The sequence below is a fragment of the Dreissena polymorpha genome, chromosome 6 (assembly GCF_020536995.1).
Source record: "Dreissena polymorpha isolate Duluth1 chromosome 6, UMN_Dpol_1.0, whole genome shotgun sequence".
NCBI classification, from domain to species: Eukaryota; Metazoa; Mollusca; class Bivalvia; order Myida; family Dreissenidae; genus Dreissena; species Dreissena polymorpha.
The window spans coordinates 67157160-67180411 of record NC_068360.1 but is presented as its reverse complement, the minus strand read 5'-3'; the positions used below and the strand labels follow the sequence as shown (position 1 = coordinate 67180411).

Genomic DNA, 23252 nt, shown 5'->3' with positions numbered 1-23252 from the left:
TATGCACAAAAACACACTGATATGTACGATCATCTCGTATCTGCCTTATTGTCATCAAAGAGATATGGAGAGAACAGTCATTTAAAGAAAAAGTACAAGTACCGACTGCGGTAATATTTCAATATTTTAACAGCTGGTAGGTATGTAACACGTTTTGGGATTTGTTAACAATACATGTGATGTAAAACTGATACCATTGTAACAACATTATTTTAAACCGCATATACTCAGGCGTTTATCTTAAGTTTCAACAATGATTTTTATCGTGTTTATTTGTGAAATACAACAAAGCTTCAAATTGGAACACTTAAACATGGAATCATAAACATGACATATAGAATACACATTCAGCAACTGTTTTTTCTCTGTTGTTTGTTTGTCTGTCTGCAAATCCCTGTTGTCGTTTTTCCGTCCGTTGTGACAACAAAGACTGTCCGCAACAACGTGAATTATTGCAAGAGGCAAAATGCATATTGTGTGCAATACTGTCAAAGCGCCGTCATTTGTCATGTTGATTCGAATCAGGGGAATCACGACAACATTCATTATTTTTCATGCATGAATAATATATCAAACACATGTGTTAACACTATAGTTGTCTCCGATGTACATTTGACATAAACGTGAAGTGTAGACTCACTTCATTTGCGCCTTTATGTCAAAATGAGGTATGGAGCGAACATGCATACATGTTTTACTTTCCGAAATAATAATACAAATAAAGTTAGGCGATGGTATTTTCCATTATGTTTGAAACACGTTATGTTATCTGTCAATTGTTAATGTATTGCAACACTGACAACACTTTAGATAACACGATTTTTATCCGTTTACACTTTGGTGGATTCCTAAAGATTCAACAACTATTGGGGGCCAATGTTGAATATATAAACCAGTTGAACAATAAACAATTAAATAGTATATACAAATAGTGTTTTAATATAAGGTTTATAAGTGTATTGAAAATAAAAATGCCGATAATTTAAAAGTATATCATTCAAAATATAAACATGCTTCACAAACACATTTTAACGATTCTTTAAACATAGAACAAAAACATGGCATTATATCGGCCGTACACAATCTACGAGATAGAAATACAGATGGGATATTATGACAGGAATGTTACAAACACATATAATTGTATCAAGATCTACCAATATGGCATTTTTGTGAAGTATGACTAAATGATTACTAAATTACACTGTCGTAGTAACTATAGCACTCAATTTAGCTTTGAAGTCTTCTACAAATGCTGACAATTCATCTTCACTACCGTTGATAGGGTAATCGATAAAATCATCCTGCCGTAACAGCTGTAAATTCTCCGGTAGTCCCCTTGTTGAGCTGGAATCATAGAACATCGCCAAAGATATTGACTTTCCTCTGTGATTTGATTCTTCATTGGTCATATGTGCAGCAATCTTCCATTCCAAACTTTCTCTTGACCCCTTTGACAACACAAACACAACAGCGCGACTCGCATGGATAGATTTTGTCAGAACGTTGCAAAGCGGTAGTCCTTCCAGAATGTCGTCATGTGCAAACACAACATATTCATGTTCTTCGAGTTTTGGCCTCAGTATTTCCAAAACAAATTCACGAGCGTCTTCCTCATAAACCAGGCATATATCGTATTTAAATCGTTGAAATTGTAACGAACCTTCGATAGATGTGTAGCCGTTAGGACTAAAGTCTTTGTTGTTTCCAACATAATACCAATACCTTATCTTCCATCTAAACCGATGTATGATTGCACCAATGATGATATTAAAGATAAAAAAGAGTAAGACAACCAATGAAATCAGAAGCGGCGTGTATGACATACAAAACTTTTGCAGAAAGGAAACTTGGAAGAACAGATCTGCCTTGCTCCTGATAAGAACATGTTTAGGAAGACCTGAAGAGACATTATGAGTATAATAGCATGTCGTCATTTTAAGAATCAACAAACTTGAAGTTGGAAGTGTGTGTTCCAGTATCCACTCCAATACTTCCAGGTTGTCACATGAACAGCTTATGACATTCTCGGTCAGATCCGCCGTCAAAGTTATGTTGTTCCTTGATGACACAATGCTTTCTAGGTCAGAACGAAACACTTTACTTAGTGTCATAATGTGATTATCCGATAGATTTAAAACCTGAAGTGACAGCATGTGAGATATCTTATGTTCAAAACCCATTAAATTATTCTTTGATAAATTCAACCATTTCATATTGGTCTGATTTTTAAACAATTCTTTATGGATGTTATTGATTCGGTTAACAGACAAGTCAATGTACTCAAGTTTGTTATTTATTTGAAATATTTTTTTATATGCAACAACAAAATACAGATAATTGCGTTCGAGGTGTAAACGTTTAAGATTCGGAAAGCCTGTAAAGAACTCTAAATCAACACTTGAACAAAAATTGTTGCTGAGATCAATTATTTCGACTTTTTCTACGCCGTGTATTGGTCCTGCCCAGCAGTAAAGCAGCGAACTAGAAGCAAGGACTGTTGTCAATGAGTTGTTAGAATCTATATAAAAATCATATATTGGAAATCCAATCTTACAATGACTTATATCGATATATTCTAGCTTTGGTGGTAGAAAAGCGGTTATTGTTATAGTTGGAATATAGTATAATAACGGTTTTGGGCAGTCTGATTCCGTGTTATGTCCTGCGTAGGTTCTGAAATGGTTATTTATGGAACCAGTAGTTGTAATTTGTTCATGTAAATGCTTTTGACGAGGTGAAGAATCGGATTTGTAATTTCCTTGCATAACAGAAAACTGGAGATCCATATGGGTAAATGATGCCTCGAGTTTCGTTAAATTTGGCATCTGGTATGCATAGAGCAGATAATATCCCAGCTCAAATCTATTTCTTCTCACTCGTATATGTTCTAGAGACTTTGGTAAAATTTCAAACGCGTCTTTGTCAATTTCTGATATCTTGTTATTATCTAATGATAGCATTTTTAGAGCTGTCAAGTTCTGAAGCAATTTTGCTGTCGATGTCGTAATTGAGAGTGGGCATTCTACTTTGTTTTTATTTTTAAAATTGTCTAAAATAAGAACTTCTAGTCCTGAATTAAGACTTTGCAAGCCGAAGATATTATTTAAGTTCAACCCATCATTCATAGACAGATCAAGCATCCTGAGATGGGTCATTTTTATAAAGGCATTGCTCAAAATATTTTGTACGCCGCAGTTTATGATTGATAAATTTCGGACAAACAGCAAATTTCCAAATGTGTGGTCATCGATTGTTTGCATTGCACAGAAATCTTTATACTGCCATATTGGCCTAATCAAGTCACCGGATATTCGAAGAATTGTTAAGTTTGACATATTCCGAAACTCTTTTCCAAAGGGAGCAACTGAAAACCCGTCGATCCATAACTCTTCTAAAGTGGGTATATGTTTCAAGATATTACCAGGATAACCAATATTTCCGCTTGGTACCAAGTTATTTTGGTATATAATAAGTTTCTTCAGAGACTTTAAACGTACAAACATGTTACTGTCACTTTTATTTGTAATTGGGAATTCTTCGTTATGCGCCATATTGAGAAATTGCAGTTTTTCAAGGCCTTTGAAAGTATCGTTTTTAAATGTTGCAATACTGTTCTTAAATGAATCAACTGAGGTGTTGTACAAATCCAGTTCTTGTAAGCTGCTGTAATTTTCAAAAGGCGTTTGTGTTTGGTTTTTCAAATTATAGAGGCTTGTACCCGACATGTTCAGGGAAATAATCTGACTTTCATTAATGTACTTAAATTGTGGCAATCTCCCTGCAAGTTTTGCATTAGATCTACAGTCCACTCTGTACAAATCTTGTTCATTGTTCGAAATACATACACAGGGATAACACGTGTTATCAATAGGGTCTGCGATGCTGGTCACCGTGAGTCCAAACACCAGCAACATACGCAGCATATTCGGTGTGAAAATCGCCATGATCTGAAAGTAGGTAAGTCTTTTTTGAATTTATATATTTGGTCTTCCTTAACAACCGTAAATGTGATGTGTATATGCTTGTCTCTTGACAGAACGTTTTATGGAAACACCCTTTTAGAAAGGTGTGTTCTTGAGGCGAATGGGCGGGTTTAGGAGGCAGCAGATTAATTTTTTCAGCTGTCAAAGCCCTGCAGTTTTTATTAAATCTTCACCAAACTGTTTAAAAATATTTGTTTATATAGAACGGAAGCGCAATTTGTTATCCAGCAGCATCAAACTTTCTATAAACCCTTGGGGACAAACAATAGTGGTCAAGTTCGATAAAAATCCGAAACGCGCAGCGCAAATAACAGTTATTGTCCGTTTTTCAAACAATACAACATTTGGCGGGTCTGCTATCTAAACTCATTCATTTTCAAAGTATCCTCACCAAGCATTCTAGATTCGTGATCCATTGTTTTAGAACGTGCACAAATTTCTGACCATCAGTTACTTATAATAAAAAGTTATCGGGTAAGAAATATACTATACACACATTAGCTTTCGATTCTTCAACATCGACTTACCAATGTCACAGTCATTGAAGAAGTCTTATATAAGCCTTTTTGTTCAATACTTTTTTGGCATGGAATGTTTGAAATGTTACTTCTATCCTCCAATCTATCCTCTATCCTTCAATATGTATACTAATTTTACACAATGATTAAATAGGCAAAAAAGGGAATAGAATAAGTGATATTTTATGACAAATTATAATGGCTACGTATTTTAATGTGTTAAGAAACTATCAAAGGAACGAACAAAACATAGTATACACATCGATTTCAATAATACTTCATTCGCCTCTTCGGTTTATCTTATAAAATAACTATGGCGACACAATCTAATTAAGAGCAAGAATAATAATGTAAGAAAAACATCTATCTGCACTTAATGCATTTACATAAGGTTTTAAATAATAAACACAGATTGCCTTGCAAAGTTAAAAGTATTGAAAACAAATTCATTAGTTACATACCTTTCTGCAGTATATAGTCATATAATGAATATGCGACGTTTACGAGTGAGTAAGATCCTTATAGTTACCGAAGTATCATGTGATTGAGATTTTATAAGGGAATAGTTAATTTATATTAGGGTATATTGATTGACATTATCACGGTCACGGAAATTTATATATACCTTTAATCTCGTTGCCATTCAAAGCTAGACAAAGAATAACAATGATATAATACAGTTTTTCTTCCTGCTAACACGGAAGCGTTATGCATCCATGCGTTCATTTTTTTTATTTGGTCGCCATTCGTCTAAATAGTTTGTAAGACAAGCCATTGTAGTTTAAAGTTAATTGTATGCTAGTTATGTGTTGATGATAATGTCAAGTTGATGACTATTATAACTGTTATTGTAACAAAAGTATACACATGATGTTGCATATCTTAATAACCAGAAATCTAAACAAACACAACACTGTAAGTATTCATTTATATTATGAATATGTAAAATAAATGCATTTTTCCAAATTAAAGCATACTTTTCTAGCACAAACATCACACATGACTTTTTATAAAATATTTCAATTCACCTCAAAATATATACTATCTTTATTATCTTTTAATCTCTTCTGTCAAACGTTCGGTTACTATCTACTTTCACGGAAATATTTTTATGTGTTCATCAATATATTCTTCTTTACTATCATCATCGTCATGCAGATTATCGGCATTATCATATTAATCATTTAAACTCGATATTATCTTGTAGGCAGACGACATTGTTTGAAATAGAATAGCCATACAACTTACGAACTTAAACTAGTTATGCCATCAGGCCTAGTGTCTTAAAATTACAATATCCTTTCGCAGTCGAAACTTTAGACAGATCGTCGCGGGAAACCTTATTTTATCGTTTCAATCTAGTTACTTTCAATGTATTTTGTTTCGTTTCTTTATGCGATTTTTCTTCCGATCAGCATCACAACTCAACAATCGTGTGCGTCTTTGGTAGAAAAGTGTTGCCGTGAATACGTATTGGATGTCAAGGTAGACTAGGTAAGCGATTTATTTTTTCATTTTTTACAACTTTACGTGTTGATTAATTATGCTAATTTTATTTATTGCTGTAAACAAAATAAATTCATTATTTTGTCCAAACTAAAAATGATTAAGTTCTAACGAGTCGCTGTACAGTTCTGTCTGTATTTGTAAAATGCTGGACACATTGTACTGAGACATATTTTTATGATTATCTTACACTTGTTCAATTTGAAATAGCATTAGGTTAAAATAATTATAACATTTACCATAAAAATAGACTTTAACAGTGCAGTTTTAGGTCTGTGTTCGCTTGTTTGCTCGATGTTCAATACTTAATTTAATAAAATATATACGCGTTAAGTGTTCTGTCCTGTGTTTTCTATACCACATATTTTAGCATTAGAGTCTATTGTTTGTTTAATTATTGATCAACTATTTTTTATTGCAATGATCCTCGTAATATCATGATGATTTTAATGGAAAATAAAATTGGAAAGTTAAGTATTTCTATTTTGTCAGTCATAATTTGCATCATTTATTTACAAAAAATACTGTTATTATCGCTCAGTAACCATTAAACAAGGGAACGTTATGGTCTCTAAATCAATATAGTCACAATGAATCTGAACGTCTATGTTTACAATGTTATGGGAATTATTTTTTATTAAAAAGACATGCACATTAGTGTATATAAGTGTATGGTATATTAACATTTTAAATGTCCAAACATAAAACATATCATCCATTCATCTAAAAACGTATACGAAGGCGAACATAATAAATTGTAGCTTTACGTGTTTTCAGGAAAATTTAATGATTATTGTTCATAGAAATTTAGACAATATAGACGCTTGTCTACTGAAAGTAGGCAATTGTATTTTACAGGCGCATCCTTTAAAATAAATATTGCTATTTTATTAATTTAAAAGTAGTTCGAATGATTCAATGTATTATACCGCTGTATAAAACATACCTGAAACATTGGTTCTGTTTTGATTACTGCGTTCATGGTAATGTACGATTGTACCCAACGTTTTACTTAACTCAGTCCACTAATATAATAGCCAAAACTTAAAAGCATCCTGTCGCTTCTCCCCGATAATGTCCTTGTCAAATGAATAATCAAGTAAATGTTTGAGTAGCTTATGCAATAAATACAATTAATTAACGCATGTATTGCAACAAAAATGTAACGTTATTTGTAAAAAAAAATATTTACATTTCCCTGCCATCGAAACAAATCCCAAACTATTTTACTCTGATAAGATACTTACACAGTGTTTTTGTCTGAAAAACAAATACAAATACAATAATCAGCATTAGACAACATACACTAGCTTTATAAAACCTTTTCTTAACAGTTGTATGTCGCCTATATAGGGTCATGGATATGCAGGCCTGCAAAATATCTGGTGTAATAAGGTATTTATTGTTTGCACAAGCAATAACATATTTTGGATGTCATTATGTTTCCGTTTGTGGAGTTGTTAATTATAGACAAATATTCCAACATGACATTTATGTATTAAAGCTTTCAATGTTGAATTAAAATATAGAGTAAATTAAAAAAAAATACATTGCATTAATGACGTATACAACTTATTTACCGGTCGTTATTTCATGATGATTTTAAAGGAACTTTGAAACAAAAACATTTTGCCCAAGCGATTTGACTGCTATTTCGGTTTCTTATTGTTATATTGGTGGTTTGCATTCATTTCCTTACCTCGCTCGTTTCTCTGGTGAAATAACTTGAAAAATTGTCCGTGCTATACGCGATGAACACTTACTGATCCTGAACTTTGATTTTATTTAAGCGAACCTTGTTTTTATGATTGTTAAACCAGACATATGCAGTTCGGCATATAGATTGGTGTACTGATTGGTTTCGAATAATTTCTTTGTTGAGGACGATTAAATGAAACTGTATAGATCCCGGAAATAAATGGTCATACTATTATCGCAAAACGTACGTGACAACACATCTAATTGCATGATTAGACATAGTTTGTTTGATCAAACAAAGAAATGTATGTTCATATTAATATTTCGTCTGCGTTGATTGATTGAGTAAGTAACTTATTTATCTTACCATAGTACACATATATATTTCTATTTCGATAATCTTTTGACCTATTACATTGCTTGTGTGCGTGTTGACATATTCATCCATCAAAGCCAGGAACTTGTATGGGCATTTTAGATTGGTTTATGTTATTATTTTAGAAACATAATTAATAATACTAGGCAACCATTAAATGTATATATAGAAACCATATTTATATTTTATAAATCGTCAGTCAGATTCTGATGATATTTGATTACTTTTTTGTGACTACTGAAGTTGGTTTAAATAATCTTTACCGTGGTTGAATTGAGACGTTTTCGATACATAAATTAAAATCTACAGTTATTAACGTTCTAAATAATAAACTGCATTCTGATATAATACACATGCGCGTAGTTCAGCGATACAATGATATGTTCCGATATATGTGTGAATAATATATTATATTTTTAATAGTAGGCTCCTATATCAAACATCATCCCAATTCTTTTTTAGTAATATTATGTGTTGGATGTTATTTTCGTCTGTGTAATGATTGGACGTCGCGTAGTATGCTTATATAAAACTACCGAAGAAGGTTATATAGAAAATAGTATGTACTCAAGAAAGTTAATTAATAAATTAATAACAAAAAAACTTTTTCTGTTGGGTAAATTTCCTTCTAAGATTAAACCAACAAAGAGGTATACAAATAAATTATATATATATATATATATATATATATATATATATATATATATATATATATATATATATATATATATATATATATATATATATATATATATATATACAAAAACATTCACACTAACATGTTTGCATTTAAACAGTGAAACAGTTACAACAGACACCACCTTTGGAAAAAATTAAATGTGTTGTGCTTCTTTGTAAGATAAAACAATCGCCCACTATCTGGATCTCTATCTATAAGACGAGGTGACGAGGTGTAGTGTATTTGGTGTCTCCATTGTACCCGGTTTGTCACGGATTGTTATTACTTCAGATCGCCCTACCCTCTTCCATGAAACGGAATATATAGCGTTTCAAAAAGCTATGCGTTCGCTGCATACAAGCGAAGCCATATAGGCGTCAATTATCTTTGCACAGCACTTTTAACGTTTTACGCAAACAATGATTTTACTACTGTTATAGGTCATGTAGAAAAATGATTTCAGTCACAGTGTAACCAATAGTATTTTCTCTTTTTTTTCAGAATATGGCAGGGATAATTGTGCGAGTTATTTCCCTTTTACACCTGAGCTTTGTGCTTTCGAGTATTTTAGGAGAAACGGTTCACAATGATAAATGTGCTCCCTGTGTATGTTTTTCATCAAACGAAACTTCCGGTTTGTATTCTGTGAACTGCGCCTCAAATCCGACACTGAACGGTCAAATACCTGTATTCAAACATATCTCGGAAAAGCAGATCGTTAAATTGGATATGTCCAATAACAATCTTCAGAACCTCACGCGCCAAACGAAAACACCATTTGCAAATTTTTCTAATCTGCAAGACTTGAATCTGTTTAACACATCAATCAACTGGAAAATGAACAACACCGCAACAATTGACAGCGAAACCTTCTTCGGACTTTCCACAACACAAGTCCTAAATATTTCGCACAACGTAGACCTGCCACTCACAAACACAACAAATGAATACGTTTTCAACCATTTGAAGTCTCTGAAGAAATTAGTTACATATCAGACGACTTTTATCTATCACATCAATACTAGTTATCCGAGCAATATATGGAGAAACATACACTCTCTCGAAGAAATATGGATTGACGGATTTACCTTGGAGCCGTTTAGTGAAGATTTTCGACATATGTCGAATTTGAAGTCTATAGTAATGACCGGAGTATTTATTACACCATCGGAGGAGTATCCTGATTACTGCGACATGAAACAAATCACTGACAACACGTTGGCGAACCTGGTTCACGTCAGCAATCTGTCCATCGTCCATTGTGGACTACTGAGCATATCGAAAAATGCGTTTAAAACAATGGTAAAACTCATTCAACTAGATTTATCTCAAAATTACGAACTGACAATAGAGAAGGCAGCCATCAGCTTTACAAGTTTACCTCATGGTATTCAATCCCTGTATCTTGACAGTGTTCAAACAACAAATTCTTTAGGATGCGATATCAATATAACTAAGACAATGGCAGCATCGCTTACGAACACCTCCTTAAAGTTTTTGTCCTTGGATGACAATCGAATTCATTCGGTTGAACTAGAGGCAATTTTTAAATTGCCAAAGTCTCTGGAACACTTACGTCTCAGAAGAAACAAGTTTGAGCTAGGTTTTTACATTTTTTACGCTTATCAGTTGACTAATCTGAAGAAAATTGATATCTCATATAACTTTTTTGGACATGAATTTAATCTCTGGCGTCATACCAATTCCCGTTCAACCTCGTTTAATGACCCTAATTTGCTAATGACCAACGAGGAGATTGTTAAAAGCGATGCTAAATTAGATAACTTCGATTGCCCGAAACCTCAAAAATTTATTCCAACGATTTCCGTAACGGGATTTCTTCCACCACGCTTGGAGAGAATAGATATTAGTCACAGCAAAATTGGATATCCTATATATGACTTTTATATAGACACCAATAATTCATTGAGATATTTCTTTGGCGCATATTCGCTTTTGTATTGCTGGGCGGGACCGGTACATGGGGTTGAAAATGTAGAAGAAGTCGACCTAAGTAATAACTTTTGTTCCATTGTTAAGACGGATTTCTTTAAAAGTATGCCCAGAGTGAAACGTCTGTATCTTCAACGAAATAATCTTTTCTATGCTGTTGAGAATAAGAAATTATTTCACTCAAATTTTGAGATTGAAATTATTAATTTGTCCGTCAATAGAATAAGTAGACTCCATCCATTGCTTTTTGCGAATCAAACTAAAATGAAAAAGATAAATTTGGCTAATAATAATTTGATTGCTTTTGATAACAGGATAAGTCACATGAAATCATTGGAGTTATTAGATATGTCAAATAATCATATGTACACTCTGACAAAAGAACTTCGATCAGATCTTGATAATATCGCATCTACCAGGAAGAATGGTTCACTTACTCTAAATCTAAGGAAAAATGTTATAGCTTGTTCTTGTGAAAATTTAGAAGTATTGGAGTGGATCCTTGATCGCATCAAGCCTTCTAATAATTTACTAGCAGTGAATATTTCCGAATGTTACTTTACTCCAAACAGGTCCTCGTCGCTTCCAAACGCAACTTTGATACACTCAAAAAATGATTTACAGTTCCAGGTAAATTACTTGCAAAATTTCTGTGCTTCATACACAGCTCTGATTGTTGTTCTAGTTGTCATTATCTTTTTGTCTATTAATATTATTGTCGGTGGTCTTGTGCATAGATTCCGATGGAAGATAAGGTATTGGTACTATGTCAGTATGAACAAACGTAATGGTTATATGTCATTAAACAACACGTCTGAACACGACATTTACCTGGTATATGACGAACATGTACAAGAATTTGTCTTGGATACTTTGAAACCCAAACTCAACGAGGTACATTATGAAGTGTTTACCTATAACGATATTAAGTCTGGTTGTTCTATAAATGATGCCGTTATTAATGCCATTCACGACAGTAAGGTTGTTGTGTTCGTTGTGTCTAAGTTATGCAACAATGACCCGGAATGGGAATGTGCAGTTGAAATGACTGAAATCGAATCGGTGAAAAGGGGTCATTCGATTGGCATTGTTATTTTCTACAATTCAGGATGTACGCAGAATCTTCCCAAGAGTTTAAGGAGTCTTTCGCAGGATTCTTTTATTGATTATCCCGAACATTCAAGTATTGAAGAAATTGACGCATTTTGGAAAGATTTCCAGCTTAAAATTAATAAGATTGAAAGTTTTGAAGATAAACAACTTTAAAAAAAGATAGTTTTATGTTTGCGTTTAAGTATTTACTCACATGTTATTATTCATTAAGTATCACGTATTATGATGATACGTTTGTTGTTGGTACTATGCTTTGATGTTTCTTATTATTCTTCTAATTACTTAAGCAATTTCATGATCGTAACATGCAAACTGACGGCAACACGAATTTCTCTCTGTTTATGATTATTGACTTCAGTATTTCTGTTCTTGATTAGTTTGTCCAGGTCTTCAAAGCGGCGTTTTAAACATTTAGTTCATTCCGTGTTTTGAGTCACCGTAATAAATAACAACTATTTTTACACTCGTTCAACATGAGACTTTGCTTGAGACACACACGAGCAGACGACAGGAAAATACGTTCAAATTGTAAAATATGTAAATGTGCTCCAACACAAATTTTAATTTGATTTCCATGGTATCAATTCGTCATGGAATGTACTGTCGTCTAATAAATGACCGTTTTATTTATGAGACCATCATAATGAAGTATTTGGTAAAAGGGTACAATGTCTTTTTATGGAGGGATTACATTGTATTGTGGTAATTATTTGGATATAATTATCAACTGTATCCAAGTATATTTTAGTATACGACAGCGCATGTCGCAGCGTCAGCATGCATGTGTACCTTAGTGTGTTATGTAAATGGAACACATTAATTTATAAAATACATTCATGGGATGATACATTTTGCGATAACGTACGTAAAAAAGGCTTTATCGGACGGCTGATTTTTTAGTAAACAATATACTAAGGTCTTGACCTAGAAACTTGATCACATGTGTTAATATTACTCATGTATAAACTATGTTCTACTAATATATGTATTATCATTGTGTTTTACAGTACTCATTTTAATAAAATTTTGATCGATCTAGAATATATGTTCATAAGTTGAGACCCTTTTGTATCCCTATATTTCCGTGACATTCATATATGTATAGGTATAGAAATCATACATATCGTTGTAATTCTAATGAATGAATTAGTTTTTGAATTCCTGTATTAATAGCAATTATTTATGCTTGATACAAAAACAAGATATTGTGAATCAATTATAATACTATAAATAAAAAAGAAGTGTTGATAATACACGTTTTTATACAAGCATATATACTACTACTAGTAAAAAATATAAACTTGATATATTCTTTATTAAATATGCAAAAAAAATATGTTCGTGTATTTACGTTTGCGTAATTTTTGACTTTACAGTTCCGTACATCGAACCCTATTTCTAGAGGGCGTCCTTTCAGTGCAGTTGATTAAACTAGACATTATTGTGTTCAGTATGATGTAATTTTACCTTAAGGTTGAGTTGAGGGTGCAGTGGAACGTATCCCCTTCCCCGTACTTCAATGTTGTCACACTTCAGTTTTCAAAGTTATTTACTTTATTACACCTAGTTTTTTGACACATTCCTTTAGATGCTTCGCTTACTTTATAGTTATTTACCTCTTACTGATTAGCCATAAAACGTTTTATAATTATAACTTACAGACTCATGCCATTATCGTTAAAGTAGATTATCGTTAGAAAAACACTGGGGACCAAAATATGTTATATTCGAAATCGGTCAATTGGTTGACAAGTTATTGATCGAAAACGATTTTCACACTTAGTGTGATAGTGACCTTGACCTTCAACCTATGAGCCCAATATCAATAGGGGTCATCTACTTCCAAGGCCAATGCATATGTGAAGTATCAAGCCAATCGGTTAATGCGTTGACGAGTTATTGATCAGAAACGAGCTGGTCTACCGACAGACAAATCGACATCCAACAAAACAATATACCCCTTTTTATTCGAAGACATCGCATAATAAAACGTTTTTCACTTTCATTATTAACAAAAAATACGTGTCTGTTTTTCATTTAGCCCGCTTTTTCTGGACCGGTGCACATTGATTTTGTTTTTACTCTTTTGACGATCTTTAAACATGTATATAATGTGAGTTTGTAAATTGAAGTAGCATTAAATTACCAATTCTTAAAAAGATAAATATGTTTTACGAAAACAGAAACTTGTAGGTATATTCTCGATTATCATCATCATCTCATCATGATAATCACCATCATCCCATCAGAAGCAGCAGTAGCAGCTGCGGAAGTAGCGCTATCGTCATCAGAAGCAGCAGCAACAACATCGTCATAACACCATAATCGACATCGCAAGTATCATCATCATCAAAATCATCATCTTCATAATAAACCTCACCATCATCAAGATAATTATCAACACATTCTTGGACATCAGCATGAATCTGATCATTATCGTCGTCAAATTCGAACGGGAGTATTATATACTAGAAATAAGATGCAACAAGTACGAAAGATTGAGCTATCGTTTTCACACATGGGTCTGCTGTTGTTTTTTTCACGATATCGGGTTGTAAGATATTGCAATCCTTTGAATGTCTCCACGTTTAATTGAATCAAGTGCGTCAAATGCGGATTTCAGCCGTTCATTTGCCTATTTGGATCAGTATGATAATGTAAGACCTGTTAACGATTCAGAGTGTCCAAACCTTTTTTGTATTTTTCCAACCATGTCAGAAGACATTAATATCAGTTACAGTAAAATTTGAATACATATATATGAATTGTATATCGATTCCAAAAACTTGAAATTAGTGATCTTAGTAACAACTTATGTTCTGTTGCGAAGGATTTGTGTTTTATCCAAAACTTAAGTAGGTTCATCTCATAGGTTCTCAACTAAAATGATTGAGTGCACAAATAGGTTCTTAACTAAAATGAGGAGTGCACATACAACGCTATTTCACTCATATATTTAGCTATGATGTGTTGATGTGTTGATTTGTCCATCAACTGCATGAACATGCATTGCGAGATATTTGATAATCAAACCAAAGTTTACTTTATTGATTTGTATATGAACACTTTGATTGGATTCAACCAATTCATATCACATATGCAGTTATCTATTGGGAAAGCGACCTGACACAAAAATACAATTGCTTGTTCGTATAAAAACCTGGACGTTCCGGGATGGATCAAACAACATACTTATCCATCATTATCGCTTCTTACGGTTGAACTATCGTCTTTTTATTACATTCAAAACGTTCCGGATCATCCAGCAAATGCAGTCATCAAAACTAAACATGACTTGATGTACTCAATGTCCTTCCTGGAAACGTTCTGCGCTTCATACGATTATTTGTTGATAACATGAGTAGTTAAGTTATTTGATGTTGGTAACATCATTTTTGCAGCCTAACAAATACATCGTTTTACATGGAATAACCGCTTTTGGTACCACATTGATCACAGAAAAGATATCGCGGTTTTGAATTGCAAACAATTCTATGCAAAATATGTTGTTCAAGTATGACCTTAATCTGGCATATGAAAACGCCGCGCCTGATGTCATTTTTGAAGCACTGAAGCCGCAACTATTTTTTTAACTGGAATGCGTTCTGTATATACATGACGGCATTCTGAAGGAATACATCTTTACGAAATAAATAGATAAGAGAAGAGTCGTCATGTTGAGTGGAAGTTGAACATATGGCGAATGAATAATCAAATCATAAAGGAAACTGATGTCTTTGCGATGTTTAAGATTTTGATTCAATGCAAGAACGTCCGGAAAATCAGCAGGTCAGGGTATTCAATCAACATTTCCTTCCTGCATCGCGTCATCAAAACGTGTAACAAATATTTACTTCCGTTTGACAAAGTTTGTTTTCAGTTTTTAATTAAAACTCAACTAACCTAAATACTGATAAGCATGTAGACACTAACGGCTCACCGAAAACGCACTTTCTTAAGCCATTAAAATATAGAATTACTAAAGTCGACTACTATTTAACATCGTGTTAAACACGTTTTTTTTAAGTCAATATGAATAGAATACATGTTAGGTAGGCTTAGTTTGACGGATATTGAACGTTTTATAAAATTTTAAAAATAAAACGAAAAAAAGTTGTGATATTTTGCTACTCTCTAAGAACTGAAACTATTATTTCTGTTGTTTAATGTATGTCCAATCATGATGTGGAATATATGTTATATTTATTTTTTTGAAATACATACATTATCACATATAGTATAACTTATTTTGCTCCTTAAACTCATCCTAAATAAGATATTTAATCTTTCTACAATAATTTTCATGATATAGCTTCCTAAATTTCCTGCTCTGCATCTTAACAGATATACAAGTAATGTACAGCTCGCCAATAGTAACCGAACACTGCCTTTATGCATTCATAAAGCACGATACAGTAACGCGGAATACATTAATATGCTGGGAGCAATTTTTATTCGATTAAAAATGTACATTCAGCATAGTCGCAACATGAAAATGTTTAATTGCTAAATATACTTGTGGTGTTAAATAGAGTTATTTTCCGGTGATTTTTTATCTAAAGGTAGATCTTGAAAGTCATAAAACTGACCATATATAATTGAAACTTAACAACACTTATTTCATGATTAATTGATTTTTTTAATTTATTAAACTATAAGGTTATTTATAAATGCATATGATGTTTACATGAATTAACACAATGCAAAATCGATACTAACACAGATGGTTCAATTTCGGTACTACAATGCCAGCATCGAATCATAATGCTTAGTGTTTGCGCATGGAACAATGAACGAGGGTTACACCAAATTGACAACCATTGGAAAATATCATCGACAAATAATTCCAAACAGAGTTAATATCGTATCGTCAATAAATTGTCACATTTCATTTGAACCAGGTGAATGACTTCATGTATGCATATTTATGAGGATATTTCGCGCATCAAGCTGAATATGTATCTAATACACATGTTAACCTATGAGTTATTTCTCATATACACATAATTGCCGTGTTTATTCACTTCAGCTTCATTGACGCTAAAATGACAAATATGAAAGAAACACGCCTGGATTATATACATTTAAGAAAATTAAACAAATAAAGACAAGCGGTAACATTTCTGAAACCGGAAGGTTTGTATCAAGTTACACGAGCTTTCAATTGCAAATGCGATTCAATACTGATTTAAATTTAAATAACGTGATTTATTAATAGCTTGTTATTTTGCAGATTACAGTTGAAAGAAACATTTACTGGTGACAGTTGCATGTTTCTAGCACAATCAGCGCCCAAGAAACAAAATTTTCAGTATAATTAAATTGTGCTAATCGAAATTTCTCAGTAAATAAAGTATTTGCCTATGTAAAATTTACAACAAGTATCCTTTGTTTTCCAAGCCGACAGTGAAAACATATTCAAACACCGCACAAATGGTCCGTCATCAATTTAAGTTGTTTAGCTGAGCCTATAATACAAAGTCAAAATCCGTTTATTTTAAATAATGGCATTAACATAAAATAATTAACAGATAAATCAATAATGTATAATACTGCTTCAAGCAAATAAAACATGTGACATCATGTGGACAATTGTAGTAAATACCAATGTGAAAGTGTTATCGTGAATATTACAAAACAACTATCAAGATCAATACATTACAAAACAAAACAATGTGGCATTATGTACAAAACGTACTTATGAATTCAAAATGTCGTATTCATAATAATCTTTACTTTAGCTTTGAAGTCCTCAAAGAAGGCGGTATATTCATCTTCACTGCCGTTGGCAGGGTAATCGATGAACGCATCCCTTCGAAGGACCTGTAAACCCTCCGGGAGCGCTCGGGTTGAGTTGGAATCGTAGAACATCGCCAAGGCGATCGGTTTTCCTCTGTGGTTTGATTCTTCATTCGTCATATGTGCAGCTATCTTCCATTCCAAACTTTCTCTGGACCCATTTGAAAGCACAAACACAACAACGCGGCTCGCATGAATAGATTTTGTCAGAACGTTGCAAAGCGGCAGTCCTTCAAGAATGTCGTCATGTACAAACACAACATAATCCAGTTCTACGAGTTTTGGTCTCAGTGTTTCTAGAACAAATTCATGAGCATCTTCCTCGTAAGCCAGGTATATATCGTATTTGAATCGCTGAAATCTTAACGACGCTTCGATAGATGTGTAGCCATTAACACTAGCCTCTTTATTGTTCCCAACATAATACCAGTACCTTATCTTCCATCTAAACCTATGTATGATAGCACCAATAATGACATTCATGATAAAGATGAGTAACACAACCATCGAAATCAGAAGTGGCGTGTATGACAGACAAAACTTTTGCAGGAAGGAAACTTGGAAGTACATATCTGCCTTGCTCCTGATCAGTACAGGTAAAGGAAGACCTGAAGAGATATTATGGGTATAATAGCATGTCGTCATTTTAAGAATCAACAAACTTGAAGTTGGGTACGTGTGTTCAAGGATCCACTCGAGTACATCTAGGTTGTCACATGAACAGCTTATGACATTATTAGTCAGATCTACCGTCAAAGTTATTTTGTTTCTTGATGACACAATGCCTTCCAGGTCAGAACGGAACTCTTTACTAAGTGTCGTAATGTGATTATCTGATAGATTTAGCACGCGTAGTAATTGCATGTGAGATATAGTATAATCAACGACCATTAAATTATTCATTGATAAATTAAGCCATTTCAATTTGTTCTGATGTTTAAATAGTTGTGGATGGATGTTATTGATTCGGTTAATGGATAAGTCAATATATTCAAGTTCGCTGTTTGACTGAAAAATCTTCTTGTATGCAACAACCAAATGCAGGTAATTTCGTTGGATGTGTAAACGTTTCAGTTTTAGAATACTTGTAAAGAAATTTTCATTTACATTTGAACAAAAGTTGTTACTGAGATCAATCATTTCAATATTGTGCAAACCATGCACCGGCCCATCCCAGCAGTACAATAGAGAATTAGAAGCAATGACAGTTTTTAGTGAGTTGTTGGAATCGATATAGAAATCGTATATTGGAAATCCAATCTTACTGTGACTTATATCGAGGTATTCCAATTTAGGCGGGATAAAAGCTGTAATGACAACAGTTGGAATAAAATATAAAAGCGATTTGGGGCAATCTAAGTCCTTATGATGTCCGATGTAAGAATTGTTTTCATTGGAAAGAGATAAAGAATTAACATTTTTGTGGGCCAATGTGATATTATTATATTGATACATTTGAGGATGTTTAAACTCTAAGTTGTCATTCAAAACAGAAAACTGGAGATCCATGTGGGTGAATGATGCCTCAAGCTTTCTTAAATTCTTCATCCGACTTGCATAAAGCAGATAATATCCTAGCTCAAATTTATTTCGTCTTACTCGTAGATGTTCTAAGCTTTCTGGAATTATTTCAAAAGCGTCCTTGTCAATCTCTGAAATCTTGTTATAATCTAATGAAACCATTTTGAGAGCTGTTATATGTTTAATTAATTCAACAGTCGATTTCATAATTCTGTTTGGGCATTCTAATTTGTTCGGGTGTGTTAGACTGTCCATAATAAGAACTTCGAGTCCCGAATTAAGACTTCTCAAGCCGTCTAGTTCCCCAAGGCCCAACTCATAATTCATAGATAAATCAAGCATACGAAGGCTCTTCGTGTTTATAAAAGCATACCTCGAAATTGTCTTTACACCACAGTTCAGGATTGATAAATTTCTGACAAACAGCAAGTTCGCAAATGTGTTGTCATTGATATTTTGCATATAACAGAAATCTTGGTCCTGCCATATTGGCCTAATTAAGTCCCCTGATATTCGAATAACTGTTAAGTTTGGCATACTCAGAAACTCCGTTCCAAAAGGAAGAACTGAAAATCCATCGATCCATATTTCTTCTAATGTTAAAAAATATCTCAATATTTGACTTGGGTAACTCATATTACCGCTTGGTATCAAATTTATTTGATACATAATCAGTTTTTTCAGAGACGTTAAACGTTTAAAAACGTTACTGTCGGTTTCACTGGTGACCGGGAACTGTTCGTTATGGGCGATATTTAGAACCGCAAGCTTTTCAAGACCTTTAAACGTTTCGCTGTTTACTGTTGCACTGTTATTCTTCGACAAATTAATTGAAGTGTTGAACAAATCCAGTTCTTGTAAATTGCTGTAAAATTCAAAAGGTGTTTGTGTTTGGTTTTTTAAATTGTATAGACTTGTGCCCGACATGTTCAGGGATCTAATCTTACTTTCATTTATGTCCTTGAACTCTGGCAATCTCCCTTCCAGGTTTTTGTTGAATCTACAATCTACATTGTACAAAGCCCGTTCATCGCTCGAAACACATACACATGGTGAACACATTTCATCAATAGGTTCGGCGACAGAAGTCATGGAGAATCCAAGAATCATCAGCAAGGACAACTTATACGGTTTTAAAATCGCCATGATCTGAAATATAATAGCCGGTTACTCGTGAATGGGATTGCTGCGAGTTTGTAATGTTTAACATTTAATGGGAGATAATATGTTTTTTATATGTGTTAAATTTTAATATATTGATAAAAATATGTTACAATAACACACAATAGACATGAACAAGTATACATTAAAGACGAATTTCATTAAATGCAGCAAAGACAAATTAGCGCCCCGAGACAATTGTGACAAAGATAGTTCGTACATATATTCCTACAATAACCGAAACATTCGTCTTTTTATTAGGATCGGAGTGAGCGTTCCTGTGTCGTATGAATATATATCGTTGCAGGAAATTAAAATGATCCGTTAAACTAAATTTAGATTCACATCGTACATGCGTGATATACATGCTGGCGAATGCGACTGTACAGACATTTTTAATTTCAGAATTAAATATCTGGCTTATTTCGCATTGTTCGATACATGTTCTTTTTAACTTTTATTTTAATTTATATTGTAATATATGTATAATAAGTATGTTTACACATTGTATATCAATTCATAAATGTAGTTTGTATGGTATTTAAGCAAATACTGTGTATGCTGATTTGTGTTTGTGTACTAGTAAGTGTAATATTTCTTATGCATGCAAGTGCGGTAACTCTTTCAACTATTAACATGATACATCTTATCTAATAGCGGAATCGATCACATCGAAATTAGATAAAGACTTTCGCATTTCGTGACCATCCAATATTGAATTCGACTCGCTCGCGTGGAATATATTCCGTATTGGCCGAGACAAGATTAAATAATTTAAAACGACAGTTTCCAGTACAACACTAAACGAAACTTAACAAAAAAGAATTTACTTCATTATGAAACAAGATGAAGTGTAAGTTTGAGAAATAGGTCCGTCGTTGACAATATGCTTAAATAATTTTTTAAATAAGGTAAAAGGTTTTGTACCTCGTGAAACACGATGCATCAAACCAATATCACATAAGGTTTTGAAATGATATGACCGCTTGCGTTCTATCGCGGATTAATTGTGTAGTGTATATTTAACGTAAATACTTGCACTTACGCTAAAAATGTAAACGGATGTAATATAACTATTATTGAACATGATTGTGTATAAAGCTGCGATATATTTGATATTTAAAAAATGTTACATTATTACTGATATTACAAAAAGAATGTCTAAACCTAAACGGGAATTTCATAAAAGGTATTTTAAGACAAAATATTCGATAATTTCTGAAAAGAACAAACCCATAACAAAACCATTAAATGAATATTACAATCAACGCAGCCGTCCATTTGATAAAAGTTTTACAGACAAGAGATGGTATAGAATAAGGAAAATACTAATTAAATCATATAACTGTACTTCGTGCATGTCCAAAAACAACTAAAATACGAATTTATACAAAATCTTTATTTGTTTACATATTTAAAATAGAATTTGGTACATACCTGTCCGCAGCGAATATTCTTAAATTGCATATGCGAGTTTTAAAACTAATTTTCTTGTAAAAAGAAAACACACGTATCATAAAACATAATAGTTTTGAGGAAATTATTGACTAAGATAAGGGAAGATTTTCTGATACGAATCAGGAACTTTATTTGTTCCATATATCACGTTATCTATAACGACTTTGCAAACAATGGTCACGTAATAATGACGTGTTGCCTCCCGTTTAAAATGACATTATTTTTCAAGAAATCTACCTGTAATTGTCGTATATGTTTTTAGCATTCGCTGCAGACAGGTGACAGGTGTGAACCTAATGAATGTGTGTTTTTATTTATTTAAACAATGTTAAAGAATAAGTATTTAAGGAATATTCGTATTTTCGAGAATTTTGTCCATAAATGCCCCTTATGGCATTTCTATTTAGGCTTTGGATTATTTACTGAAATGTCTGCATTAATTTTTAAACATGATCTTTTCGCATTGATCCGTTTGAGTCGTCAATGAATTCACGTATTCATGAATTGACGGATATAATCATTTAAGCTCGTATCGGATAATACGGAATGTATTGGACGCGATAGCGTCAAAAATGACGGAATATTGGACGGTAGTAATAATACGAATGACTTGAGCTAATTGTAGATATTGTTCATTCCCCTTTTAATCAAGATATATCATGTTAACAATTGAAATGGTTACAACACTTACCCTTGCACTAGACAATTTAACTTACTAGTCCATGAATGCATATCCTCACACAAAGCATTTGCTAAAAGATCATACATTTACATTCACCAATATTTTTACCATGGCAATACAATTTAAAGCTAACAAAGCATTAAACTTCGATAAAGCGAATTTTCTACGTTTAAACATTTTAATTAAAACAATCGCATAAATACGAACATTGTTATTACATTTCAGAAAATGTTGTCCATGCTGATGATGATTGGACACTCCGTGAACCTTATCGCAAAATCTAGATGAAATGTGTTCACCATGCGAATATGTTTCGAGCGACGACCGATGTTTATTAAGAGAAGTTGAAGATTTAAAAAAAGAAAATGGTAGGGAGATCGCCACAGTTCAAGGACATTAATGAACGTCAGATTAGATCCCTAAACATGTCGGGTACAAGCCTATATAATTTGAAGAACCAAACATTCACACCTTTTGAATATTACAGCAGTTTACAAGAACTTGATTTGCATAAGACTGTAATTAATTTGTTGAAGAACAGTGCAGTAATAAACAGTGAAACGTTAAAATGACGTGAAACGCTGTAGGTTCTAAATATCGTCAATAGTTGACATTTTCATAGCCACCAGGAAACCAATAGTAACGTCTACGTACGTTTAACGTCTCTGAAAAAACTGTTTGACCAATTGGTAATATAAGTTATCAATGTCAAATCTTTAAACATATTTGAACATTAGAAGGAGCATAGGTTGATGTCATTTATTTATCAATCCACAACTGTTGTGTGAAAGAAATTTCGAGA

At 33.0% G+C, this 23252-nt stretch overlaps 3 protein-coding genes across 3 annotated transcripts; 1 reads left to right on the top strand and 2 right to left on the bottom strand.

The window, feature by feature from the left end:
* Positions 1 to 254: 254 nt before the first annotated feature.
* LOC127834522 (toll-like receptor 4) lies at positions 255 to 5106 on the bottom strand. Its single transcript, XM_052360414.1, has 2 exons — positions 4966 to 5106; positions 255 to 3950 (listed from the first exon to the last, which is right to left on the bottom strand). Exons 1-2 carry the CDS (start codon positions 4984 to 4986, stop codon positions 1200 to 1202), a joined length of 2772 nt encoding a protein of 923 aa, XP_052216374.1. The 5' UTR covers positions 4987 to 5106; the 3' UTR covers positions 255 to 1199.
* Positions 5107 to 9276: 4170 nt separating this feature from the next.
* LOC127835264 (toll-like receptor 4) lies at positions 9277 to 12908 on the top strand. The gene has a single exon (XM_052361601.1). It carries the CDS (start codon positions 9907 to 9909, stop codon positions 11980 to 11982), a length of 2076 nt encoding a protein of 691 aa, XP_052217561.1. The 5' UTR covers positions 9277 to 9906; the 3' UTR covers positions 11983 to 12908.
* Positions 12909 to 16514: 3606 nt separating this feature from the next.
* LOC127836405 (toll-like receptor 4) lies at positions 16515 to 21858 on the bottom strand. The gene is made up of 2 exons (XM_052363024.1): positions 21748 to 21858; positions 16515 to 20298 (listed from the first exon to the last, which is right to left on the bottom strand). The coding sequence occupies exons 1-2, from the start codon at positions 21775 to 21777 to the stop codon at positions 17536 to 17538; spliced, it is 2793 nt and encodes a 930-aa protein (XP_052218984.1). The 5' UTR covers positions 21778 to 21858; the 3' UTR covers positions 16515 to 17535.
* Positions 21859 to 23252: the final 1394 nt, after the last annotated feature.

Excerpts from the sequence above, each read along its gene's own strand:
- LOC127836405 (XM_052363024.1), bottom strand. The coding sequence starts at position 21,777 with ATGCAATTTAAGAATATTCGCTGCGGACAG. Across the intron at positions 20,299-21,747 it reads AGAATATTCGCTGCGGACAG|ATCATGGCGATTTTAAAACC; the intron begins GTATGTACCAAA and ends ATTATATTTCAG.
- LOC127835264 (XM_052361601.1), top strand. The coding sequence starts at position 9,907 with ATGACCGGAGTATTTATTACACCATCGGAGGAGTATCCTGATTACTGC.
- LOC127834522 (XM_052360414.1), bottom strand. The coding sequence starts at position 4,986 with ATGACTATATACTGCAGAAAG. Across the intron at positions 3,951-4,965 it reads TGACTATATACTGCAGAAAG|ATCATGGCGATTTTCACACC; the intron begins GTATGTAACTAA and ends ACCTACTTTCAG.